A 12,392-nucleotide genomic window follows, 5' to 3' on the forward strand; every position below is an offset into this window, starting at 1 on the left:
AGCCTGAAACTAAAGTGAAATAAGAGTTCAGAGAAAGCAAGAACTTGTCTTACAAGCCTCAGCTAACTTTTATGAAAAATTTGTAAGAGGCAGTTTCCCTTTTTCTCACAGAACCTAGCAGGTCTCAGGTGCTAGCCAGGCCTGATCTTTGGGTTGCAGATTCCCAGCTCTAGGCAGGCTAGTCTTTGGTACGAGAGTGGAGAGAGGATTGGAATAAACTGCAACTAAGATCAAGCAGCCTGGCCATAAGGTTTCCTTCCTTTTCCTGCCCATCTCCATCTACCTCCCTGGAGTGGGGGAAACTACAGAACGCTGGCGGTGGGAAAGATAGATTGTTGCCATCCTTTTTGTGCTCACACAACAATTCAAATATTTTCTTATGCTGATATCAAAGTTTGGTTAAAAAAAATCCAAAGGGCTTTTTCTGTGTCTGAAAGCATGTTTGTATTTCTGTGGAATTGTTAAAAAGTATCTGGTGTAGAAAGCTCATGATTTTAAATAATTAAGGTACAAGAACTATTGAAATTAAGCCAAAGAAGGTTTTATCATGTTTTATAAAAATTGATTGTTTATAGGTCTTATGCTGTTATGTTAATGTACATATTTGTATCTGCATTGGATTAGAATATTTGACCTAGAGTTAAAATAACTATGACACATTAAAACTGGTTTAAAAGTAATGGTTTAGTTTAATCATGAGTTTCTAGAGTTATAAAATTGGTTACAAAGTTTGTCCTACCAGTGCTCTATCTGATCTCTGAGACTCTTGGTAACTAAAATTTCTAGGGCTACTTAGTAATAAGTTGTATTGAATTAGTCTCAGATGTCAGCCTGACAATTTGAAGCCATAGCATTGCTTGTCTAGTGCTTGAAAGTGCATGCTATTATTTTGATAATTTTATTTTATGCCAAGGTTTGTCTCCAGGTATCAACCTAGCCCTGACCTGAGATGCTTTCTGTTTCATGGTAATATATGAGTGTTTTAATCTTTTTGTATTTGTGTTTTCCTCTAAATCAGAATTTTAAGATGTCTCCTGGTTAGTTTCTAATGTAAAGTGATCTTTTGCCCAGTGGATATACCTTGTAAAAGCTTTAATTGTGAGCATTTTTAAGCATTTTGAATATCTATGGAACTGATCTAATGCTTTTGAAATAGTACTGCAGAGTACAGTTTTGTCATGTTAAGTGAGATGGTTGGTAACTTGTGTCTAAATTTGGGAGATCACATTGTACATTGTACTACTATAGATGTATGCCATAAGTCAGAAAGATAATGGATGGAGATATCGTCAGTGGGAAGAAAGGAAAGGAATTCTGTTAAAGTGAAATTGATTTTTAAATGAATGAAAGTTACAGAATGTATGTAAAGGAATGTGTAGAAGGTTTGAGGTTGTTCTAAAGAAAAGGAACTGGTCAAACTGTTATAAGAAACGCTTTAAATCACATGCAGAATTCTTCTAGCACCTTTGTGGTAAGATCTATGGTAAAGATGATTGATGGATTATCTGGACTCCTGTTACAGTGCTCTTAAGATCATTGAATTTTTCAAAAGTTGCAGAAATCAAGGGTTTTGACATGGGATTAAAAACATGTTAAACGGTATGCTTTATCTCTACAGATTTTAGCTTCTCTGACTAGGACCCACAGCAAACAGGTGTATTACATCTCTGTGAGTAAAGTGAAATACTTGCTTTTCTCTTCTTTTGTACCTTCAGTATGTTTTTTGATGTTTCATGGCACTATGTTGGTTTGCATAAATCCAGATAAGTCTTTCCTCTCTGTAATAGGGTCTACCCCTCATGCAGACAGGAAAAACCGGCCATGGGACCCCAAAGCCCTCTTCCAGGGAAACAGTCAGGGGATCTGTCTAAATGACAGGAGCAGGGATTTAACAGGTACTGTTTCAAGAACCCTACAAACCTCAGAGCGACCCTAGAGGCAGGCTGGCTCGAGAAAAGACTGGAAACCATCACTGCTATGGAGAATGAGGAATCTAGGACTCTGCAATGACTAACTCAGTCTGGGCCTACTCTCAGCGTCAAGGAAAAACCTGGAAACCAGGATTTCTCCCAGCCCTGAAGAAGGGATGGGATGGATTCCTTTCTGCCAGGACATCTCTGGAAAACGAGGACCAAAGCCACAACCCAAGGGCTCGAGACATCGCGGGACATCTTCTGGCCAGGCCTGGGTAGCTCTGACGTGCCAGATAAGATTAATGAAGATTAATGCCACTATTGTTGTGTCTCCTGTCTTTAGCTGATCCCCAGGACTTCTCAGTAAATAATTGGGTATCCCAAATGGAGAGTTCTCTAATCTTACTGTGTTTATGCAAAAGAACAAGCCAGGTTTGTTAAACTATCTTGCAACGTTTTAAAATGAAGGTGGAGAGAAAACCATGTTTCTGTAACTTGCTTTTTGTAAGAATCAGATTCTAATTCTACAGAGGTGATTGAATAAATGTATTCTAATCTTGATCTAAAAGGTACCCCCTTTGGGGAAATTTAGATAAAACTTAGTTTACTGTCTGTAGGTAAAACAGCCTAATCTGTAAAGGGAACTCAATATTATACATGCTGTCACTAGTCTGATATGAGCATTGAAAGCCAGAGCTTTACTAGGGTGAAGCTCATCTCAAAGTGCAGAATTGCTTTCCCCCGGTCTGAATTGGCCAAAGTGTCGAGAAAGGCATCTAAACTGGTCAAATTAGAGTAGATTAATATCTAGTTCTAAAATACTGTGAATTTTCTTTCTATACTTTATTGCATCTCATTTTCTGTGAACAGTCATTTGGAGAGAACAAGAATATTATCAGCTCTTAATTTCTGTTGCATCATGGGATTAACAACTCCTGAACCAATGCAATGGAATATTATTAAAGGGTTATGTTTTAACACTAGTGAGAACCATCTTCCATGGGGAGGAACTGAACAGCAAGTAAGATAGAAGTAATTCAGAACTGTGCTTTCTGTGCCATTAATGAACCTAGTGGAAATCCTGAGCCTCCTCTCCTAACACCTGTTCAGCATCAAGGAACTTAGAGGTGAATCGGCAGCTTGACCTTATACAAATGATCAAATGTTCATATGTTCAAGGTATAAATATATGTTGGTTCTCATTGATAGCTTCAGTATATGGGCAGAAGCTTTTCCAGTCTGTACTGAGAAAGCCAGAGAATGGCTTGGTGTTTCTGTGACCATTAGAAAAATCTGAACACAGGAAGTTATATTATCAACCAAACCTGTTTGTAGAGTTAATCCTTTTCATTGTTTTAATGATAGAGATGGGTATGGCATTATGTTGCTTTGGTTTCTGTTGCTTTAACTCTTTTTAAGACCTCATCGAGAAATCTCTCACATCCCTGTTCGAGATAGTCTCCCAAAACCTGAGAGGACTCGACCTTCGACCTGTTGTTCCCCAAGAACAGAGGGCTTTGCTCTGATCTGGTGGAGGGATGCTGTTTCTACGCAGACCACACTGAGGTTGTCAGAGACTCTATAGCCAAGCTACGGGAAGGCCTTGAACGACGTCGGAGAAGCCTGGGAGAATTGGTTTGAGTCTTGAAGATCCTCCTAATTCGGGGCAACAATACCGGACTCTACCCACTGAGGGAAGCTACTTTTAACCACGGGTCCTTGAATTAGGCCCCGATCCCCCCCACGATCTCTAGGATTAGAGATGCTCATGAAAAGAAGTGGGGAATGAAAGAATCCATATTAGGGCATCAAATTTTTGTGTACTTTAGCTAACTTGCAACATTGCTTTCTGTAAAACTGCTTGGCTGCTTTGCACCTGGGGGAGAGGGGACTTGCAAAGTGAACAGGGCATAACTTCTTTCTACAAGATTCAGGTGTATTTACTGTCCCTGAAATGTATTGTCTCAGTAAAGCACCCTGCAGATTTGGGTAAAGGCTAACTCAGGATGCTGGTGGTTGGGGGAAATTGCCCTTTCCTGGAATGTATTGTCTCACTAAAGCACCCTGCAGACTTGGGTAACACAAAACGAGGATGGTCAAGGGAGATTACCTAAGGCTTAATGATTCCAGCTATAACCTTGCTTGTGCTGACAATCGATGTACGTAAATGCTGATCTTTGAATCTATAGGCTAAGGAGTGAGGTACTTTTAAATGGATTGGTTAAGAAAGTATATGCTGTTACAAATCTATTGGCTATGAAATGCGCGGGCTTTGCTGTAACGGCCAGTGAAGGCCTATATAAGATCCCCTTTGAAGAAGTTCGGGGCTCTCAGCCACTGCCTGTTTTTGGGGTATGCTGCGGAGCCCCAGCATGCTGGTCTAAATAAACCCCGTTTTTACTCCTGCAGGAATTGTGTCTATCTGGTCTCTCCGCGCCTCCCAGGGCCAGGGAACTCCCGATCCCAACACCACCACGACTCCTTACACAAAACGTGTGGGCTGGGGGCACCCGCCAGTTCCAAGGAATCGCATCCTTGTGACCATTCGAGGTGCCTGCGTCCCTGCATCAGGACCAAGCAGCAGAGGATGCCCTGAGGAAGGGCAATGGGGTGGCTGCCGGTCTCACCTGCTGGAAGGTGCAAACCGCACACGGGGAGGCCACGGGCACCGCGACCGAGCACCAGACACGAGGTCCTGACGGTGACCCGGGAAGTGCGGGATCCCGGCCCCCTCCCACCCCGCTGCCCCTCCCGGGGCGCCCGTGCAAGGCCGGGGGGAGAGGGGAGGGGAGGGAGGGAGCGACGTCAACCCCGCGGGGTCCAGGCGCTCCGGGGTGCGTCTCTCCAGGCCTCAGGGAGAAACGCGGAGCGCTTCTACGTTTCAACAGCTCCGAGCAGAACAGTAAAATTAAAGACAAATTAAAAAAAAAAAAAAAAAACCTCTGCGTGGCGCCGTGGCAAAGGGCAGCACGGGGAAGGGGGCGGGGCTACGGGGGCCGGGAGGAAGTCGCGGAGGGGACCGGAAATGAGCGCGACTCCCCTGGCCCCGCCCCGCGCGGCCTAGCTCCGCCCCGCGCCGCCTAGCCCCGCCCCGAGCCGCCCCGCCCCGCCCCCGCCGCGCAAGCTCCGCCCTCTCCCGCAGCCAGCCAGCCAGCCACTTCCGGGGTCGCCGCGACGCCCGGGGCCGGACACGGGCGTCTGTCACCCGCGGCTTCTGTTGGGTCAGGGCTGGCCTCGGCGCGCGGGTGATCGATCGCCGCCGCGCCGCCCTCCGTGCGCCCGTCCGCCCCGCCGGCTCGCTTGAGCTCGGCCGGCCGTGTGCCCCGCCCGGCTGGTCCGGGGGTCCCGGCGGCGCCCCCACGGCGGCGGCCCCGCGGGACGCGTGGACCGGGCCCCCGCCCGCGCCCGCGGCGGACGGCGTCATGCGGCACCTGCCCTACTTCTGCCGCGGCCAGGTGGTGCGGGGCTTCGGCCGCGGCTCCAAGCAGCTGGGCATCCCCACGGGTAAGCGCGGGCCGGGCCGAGGCTGCGGAGGGTGCGGGGCCGGGGGGTCGCTCTGGCCCCTCGCAGGCTCAAGGGACGCGTCCGGCGGCGCCTCCCCGCGCACAGCGGTGCTTGGCGTCCCGTTCCCGGTGCACGGTGCACGGTGCTCGGTGCTGGGTGCTGGGTGCTCGGCAGCGGCCCTGCAAGCCGCGGCGCCGCCGCTGCGTCACGGCTTCGCGCCCCCCCACCCCCACCCCGCCACCCAGTCACCCGGGATTGCGGGGGGCAGCCTTGCTCACGAGGAATGCGGACGGGGGCCGAGACCTCCCCTCCAGAAAGTCTGGCCAGGGCCTTTCCCGAGCTCGGCCAGAGGCCGTCTGGGCTTGTGCCCAAGGATGCAGTGCTTGAAAATGAACTTTTCCCCGGAAAGGGTGGAGGCAAGCTCGTCTACGCCGCCGCTGCGGGGCACACGGTGCGCTGCTGTTGGCAGGGCTTGGCACCCGCTGTGTCCTGGCACCTGGAGAGGGGAGATCCGCAGGGGCCAGGCACGCACGTTTCTGTTTCTCCATCTCCCAGCGGCGGGGCGTTGGCGGGGACTGTGCCCGAGCTGTGGTCTGGCGCCCACCCTCCCTCCACCCGACCCCCGAGCTGGCGGGTGCATGTTTCTGCTCTCCCCCGCGTGGTGCCTCCCCCCCACCCCCGGGAGAGGGGGAGAGAGCAGAGTGGTCGAGCCCCCCTCCTGCAGGCACAGCACCTCTGCACGCTCTGCACATGCATGCATGCATGCATGCATGCATGCATGCGGGAGACTGTATTTGTGTGTGTGTGCCACGTTCCCCGTGGATGCGTGTAACCTCGAACACACGTTTGCTTCTGCCCTTGCAGCCAACTTCCCCGAACAGGTGGTGGACAACCTTCCCGCGGACCTGCCCACCGGCATCTACTGCGGCTGGGCCAGTGTGGGCAGCGGGGACGTGCATAAGATGGTGGTGAGCATCGGCTGGAACCCCTACTACAAGAACACCAAGAAGTCCGTGGTAAGCAGAATCTGCGCCCTGCGGGTCCACCCCCGCGCGCTGTCAGAAGGAGCAAGTGGCGAGTGGGTTCAGACTCCAAGAAGTTAAGAGTGAAGTCTGGGGCCTGAGTGTGAATGGGGTGGGGTGGGGAGAGCATTTTCCCACCTCCCTCCTTTCTTTGTTCTTTTTAGCACTTGGGTGATGGGAGGAAGGGAGGAGTTCCAGGAGCACCTGCCGCTTTTCTCTACATCGAAAGAGGTTTTGGAAGGAACACGGTTTCAACCTGATGGTTTAAGCCAGGGCTGCTTCAAACTTTTACCATTCAGTGACTCTCTTTTCACTGGAGAAATGTTTTACACAACCCCAGATAGGTGTAGGTATAAAGATGGGGTTCAGGAAGGAATGTGTTATGATGATAGTTTGGTTTGGGGGCCACACCTGGCAGTGCTCAGGGGAGTGTACCTGGACCTCTTAGGTGAGGTCTAGCCCCCCGGAGCACCCTTTCTGGCCCTAGAATTAAGGTTGTCGGTGATTCCTACTTTGAGTTGTGCAGCCGAGTGGGGTCCCCCACCCTCCAGCGTTTTGAAGGTCAAGGGCAAGGCTACCTCTCTCTTTAGATAAAGTCTTCTGCTTAAGACAAAGCCAGGAGGGGACAGCCTGGGAGGAGACCTCACCCAGAAAGGCACAGTCTCCAAGGGTGTTCCATTATCCTCTTCATCCGGCACCTTCCTCTCCAGGGATGCTTGGCTGAGACCTTCAGTGTTTCTTTTGTCTGCGCTGGCCTAGAAACAACGGCTCAGAGTACACCGTAGGCCAAAGATATTTTGTGGGCGGCAGATTTCTCGTTTGAATAATGCCTCTGTTTTGACCCTTGAAATTTCAAACCTAACCTTGGTCTCGCGTTGGGTCAGGATTGAATCTGCAGCTTCGTCGGACAATGTTGGTTGAGTTTTGTTTTCAGGGGAGTTGTGACTAGAGTCACGTGAGGCCCTGCAGGCTGTGTTCCTGGTGGCCTTGCCGTGCTGGGGTCTAGCCTAGCCGCCAGCATGTGCTGTGTCCGCCCTGTTACTTCACCACCCGACCTGCAGCCCTGCCCAGCTCTCTTCATTCCGCAGTTCTCTCAAGCCTCTTGACCGGCCGACTTAATTCACTTAGAGAATTTACTAAGAACAAAAGACTGCTGTTTTGCTTTTTCAATCTGCCTTTATGTTTTTTTTCCCCTTCTCATCTCTCCTATTACTGATTGCTGTGTTTACTCATGTTTGATGTAGTTTTTCAGAAGCACCATCTTATTCCCTTCTCTTTTTCTTTTTATTTCCTTTCAATGGATTTTCTTTGTGCTTACATGTGTACTAACTTAAATCACATATGAAAACCTCACAGATTCAATCTTGATATGCGTCTGTGCCTGAGAGCAGATTAATTTTGACATATTTATCTTTTAAGTCATGTAGAAAATGAAAGGTGGGGTTTTAAACCAAATTACAGTAATTTTCATAACTGCCTATATGTTTATAGCCTTCAACTGAAGATAAAAGTTAATGTAGTTCATTAACTGCTTAATTATGTGGTTGCCCTATTAAGATATAATTGCTTATTACATAGATGGTGCTTTCTGATAAAATTACAAGACAATGCTTTTGTTTTTCTTTTAAACACTTGGAGGGGATATTCTTCTGCTCGACTTTTTACCCCCCTCCAGTCACCAACACACCCTAAAGTGCTTGATCTGCTTAGACGAATCTTTGGTTAGTTCAAGCTTGTGGCCAAAACAATTATAGTTGATCTAAATTTTATCCTCTTCGAAAAGTTTATAGACGTGGGTCCCAGTTGGAAAATCCCAATGCTCGTATAAGCAGGAGAAAAGGTCTGGAACTTTTTCATTGCTGGCTCAGTATTTCTCTTATTTTTGCAGATTCTGTCTTGATTTAACATGAGTTTAAAATTTAAAATTCAGGGATACAGCATACCTCTCTACGGGCCTGGTTTCCCCCATACCTACCACCAAAGTCAGCGCCATCCAACTACCGAAAAGACTCCAGCTCCTTCCCTCCCCATCCACTCCTGACTGACTTATCTAGTTTATGCTTACTACGTTGGCTTGTCCATAAAAGATTTTCTTTACTCTGAGCTGATTGGCTGATCTGTGGTTTGCAGGCCACCAGAGTGTTGCTCAGGGACTCTGTGAGTCTTTGCTCCCTGGGGACCCTGCAGTGCTGGGGAATCTAACCAGAGCCTCCTGCATGCAAAGCAGGTGCCCAGCCCATTGCTGGACTGTCTCCAGTCTCTCTTTGCTGATTTTCTTATAAAATTCTCTGGCTGTACTCTTGGCTGATTTGTGATCGAAGCTTCCATTTCAAGGATCATTTTGGTTGGTATCTACCAATCAAGTCAAACTTACAAAGTGTACCTCCAGGATCAAATTTTATTTATATTGAAACTAAATTCACAGTGCAGCTCTCCCACACCAGACTCTATCTTTGTTTGGTCTTGTCATTGGATTTCTGTCTTGAATATTGATTTTACGTTTTAATTTTAACCATTTTAACCCCTTCCTTCTGTCACTGCCACTGCTGCTACCTCTTGAGTGTCCTGCAGTTCCCTGCTGGGCTGCGGTGCTCACATCACAGACACGCTGCTTGGTGGCAGTGCAGTCGCACACTTGTGCCAGGGAAAGGCACCAGTGATTCTGGCCTTGCTGGTGATCACACTTGAGAATGTGACACTTACCAGGAATTGGATGCACGTGAATGCATGTGTGGCTCCATCTCTCGGACCCTCGCCTAGTTCCTATTTAAATCCAGATTTTTTTTTTTTTTTTTGCTTTTTGGGTCACGCCCGGCCATGCACAGGGGTTACTCCTGGCTCTGTACTCAGGAATTACCCCTGGCAGTGCTCAGGGGACCTTATGGGATGCTGGGAATCGAACCCGGGTTGGGCACGTGCAAGGCAAACGCCCTACCCGCTGTGCTATTGCTCCAGCCCCAAATCCAGATTGTTTTGATCTTTTCTTACTGATCACTTCCAAGTGTGGCCCCAAAGCAAACAAACAAGTTCAGATTCTATTACTTTATTTACTCCCGTACTGTTTTGCTTTAAGTCCCGGTACCCTTTGTTCCGTTTTCTAACCAAAGACCTGCATTGGCTTGTCTGTCCCTTAATCACTTGGCCTAACGCTCAGATTTCCATAAACTGGTATAGGAAGAGAAACATGGGTCGTGATTTTCCTGACAACTAGTTCTTCTTAGGGATGACATCTGATACTTTGCTTATTTCCTCCTTGTTGCCTTTGGTTGGTTAATATTCTTCACTTTGAAAAAAATTTTAATTCCTTTGCTACAAGTGAGTTCCCCAACCTCTCCCCTGCACCCCTGTAATATGGGGTTGGAGAGACAGAACATAGGTCAGTATGTTTGTTTCTTTGCACTTGGCTGGACCATTTTCAATCTCCAGCACCACATATGGTCCCCTAAGCACTGCCAGAAGTGGTTCCTGAGCACTAAAAACCAAACCAAAAATTTTTTTTTCTATAAACAATAAAGATATATGGTGTTGTATCTACTACTTCACTCAGAATAAAATGTTTTCATATCAGGTTAGGAACAGGAGCAAGGAAAATTCAGGAAAATTGCACCAAGATTTTCACCTCTCTTCAAAACTTTAATGAGAATTGATTATCTCAAGTTGCCTGCCATAAACGGGAAGATAAATTTCAAATTTTAGGTACTTAGTATTCCAGTCATAATCTTTAACATTTCTTAACTGCAGGAAACTCATATCATGCACACCTTCAAAGAGGATTTCTATGGAGAAATCCTCAACGTGGCCATCGTCAGCTACCTCAGACCAGAAAAGAACTTTGATTCTTTAGGTAAGTATCGCCTTTATTATTTTCTTACCCACTCACCATGTTGTTTTCTATCTTAATGCCTTCATCACCACTGCACCAAACCTTACTCTGATTGCCTGGTGTTGTACTGTGTTGCTTATATCACTCCTACTAATAATTTGAATGGCATGACATACAGTATTTGAGTACTTACAGTGTGCCAGGCATTAGAAAATGCCTTCCATGAAGGAACTTGTTTCATCCCTACCATATAATGAGTGAAGTTTCCCATGCCACACATTAGGAAGTAGACGGAGATTAAAGACATTATTAATGTAGTATGATAGCTTTAATTTTTATGTCGTTTCTTTTACAAGATTGACAAGAATATCGGATATTTGCTTCTTGCATTTTTTTAAAATTGAAATATGAATTTTTGCTAGTCCTTAATAAATTGTAACATTAGTTATTTCCTTTGTATTAGTTTTTTTTTAATGATCATTCCCTGCTATATCTTTCTGCAGAATCACTGATTTCAGCAATTCAAGCCGATATTGAGGAAGCCAAGAAACGACTAGATTTACCAGAACATTTGAAACTCAAAGAAGACAATTTCTTCCAGGTTCCTAAAGGCAAAATAATGAATGGCCACTGATGAAAATCATTTATTCATTCACTGTTTTCTAGTATTTTGCTGCTCATACTATGCAGTTTCATCGACATATATTTTATAAATCAGACCTATTCCTGCAACTGTGGATTAGTTTAAACAGTACAGTATAGTATAGCTACCATATTACACTTCAGCTGTTAAATTAAACCCACCAGGCTATTCTACTAAAAAAGATTCATTTTAAGAATCAGAACTCTTTTTTTTATGTCTTATGTTGATTAGAATGTACTAGTAGAAACATCTTCCATATTTTCTAATAAAATGGAATGTATGTAAGTTTGGGTGAAAGGGCTGATCACTAGTTTGAGATGAAACTATTTTCATGGTAAATTACTAGAATGTATGTATTTGGATAGCATGTGCTGTTGAACAGAGAAGACTTATGAAAGCAAATTAATAGATGATAGTTTGTTATAAATCTAGTAGGAATAATCCAAACTGTACTTTTGATGTTTTTGACATTAACGTATTATTACAACCTGAGGAATGGTGGTTTCATTTTAGTTAGTTTCTTTTATGAGATCAAATCATTGTTCTGTGTTCCACTTTGACAGTTGCCTCAAATCTTAATGTAGATTGCCTCTGCCTGTTCTTGTTTGTCTTTTAAAACAGTAAAATGAATACCTTCCAAATCTCTTTTTAAGTCTCGTTTTTGTGTGAACAAGTCTCTTTTTCAGAGTAAGTATTCTTGATCTTCAGTATGTTTCTTAATTTTTGTTTTTCTTTAGACAGTTGTCAGGATGTTTTTGTTTTTCCCACTTAGAATACTGCACTAAACTAGAAGAGTTCACTTATCTTTGCCATTCCCCTCCGTTATAAGGACACTGGTTCCTTGTCTATCTATGTTGCATTTTAGGGAAAAGAAAATCCTAAAACTTCATCTTTGTCTCCTCCAAGTTTAAATGGACATATAGAAGTTCGTTTATATATGCAAGTTTCTGCAAACAAAATGTTTCCTTTCCCCTGAGGGAAACTATTAAAAACCAATTAAACTATGAAATAGAAAGTTATTTATTTTTAATTATGTTCTTGAGCAAATGTAAATGGTTGTATATGCAGTGTAATTTAATGCTAACGAGTGCTTATAGCTTGGGGAAAAAAGGCATACATAATAAAGTTGTAGTTAAAACTTCTACTAACTGATTTTGGCCACTGGGATCTTTTATTTATATTGTCAGAAAGTTGAAATATTTGGCTTCTTAATGAAATTAATATTACTATTCAGACCCTCCTGAATTAGTGCCTTCGAGTACTGCTGACATTAGCACTAGATCTGGTGGGAGTATAGGAAGAAGAAGTATACAGCAAAACCTGGCAATCTACCTGTGACATATTCGATATGCCAAACACAGTAACGAGTCTCACAATGTTACTGGGCCCGCTGAGCAAATCAATGAACAACAGGAGGACAGTGACAGTGACAGTACTGCAACTCTGAAGGAAATGACCTGGATACAAACTGTCCACCCAGCTTTTCA

The 12,392-nt window shown here is 45.3% G+C and overlaps 1 protein-coding gene across 1 annotated transcript; it reads left to right on the forward strand.

Moving 5' to 3' along the window:
* Nucleotides 1-5,118: 5,118 nt before the first annotated feature.
* RFK (riboflavin kinase) lies at nucleotides 5,119-12,047 on the forward strand. Its single transcript, XM_056118761.1, has 4 exons — nucleotides 5,119-5,417; nucleotides 6,282-6,433; nucleotides 10,181-10,283; nucleotides 10,766-12,047. The coding sequence occupies exons 1-4, from the start codon at nucleotides 5,336-5,338 to the stop codon at nucleotides 10,894-10,896; spliced, it is 468 nt and encodes a 155-aa protein (XP_055974736.1). The 5' UTR covers nucleotides 5,119-5,335; the 3' UTR covers nucleotides 10,897-12,047.
* The last annotated feature ends 345 nt before the right edge of the window (nucleotides 12,048-12,392 follow it).

The sequence above is a fragment of the Sorex fumeus genome, unplaced genomic scaffold (genome assembly GCF_029834395.1).
Source record: "Sorex fumeus unplaced genomic scaffold, SorFum_2.1 ptg000038l, whole genome shotgun sequence".
Classification (NCBI taxonomy): domain Eukaryota; kingdom Metazoa; phylum Chordata; class Mammalia; order Eulipotyphla; family Soricidae; genus Sorex; species Sorex fumeus.

Excerpts from the sequence above, each read along its gene's own strand:
- RFK (XM_056118761.1), top strand. The coding sequence starts at position 5,336 with ATGCGGCACCTGCCCTACTTCTGCCGCGGCCAGGTGGTGCGGGGCTTC. Across the intron at positions 6,434-10,180 it reads AGAACACCAAGAAGTCCGTG|GAAACTCATATCATGCACAC; the intron begins GTAAGCAGAATC and ends TCTTAACTGCAG. Across the intron at positions 10,284-10,765 it reads AAAGAACTTTGATTCTTTAG|AATCACTGATTTCAGCAATT; the intron begins GTAAGTATCGCC and ends ATCTTTCTGCAG.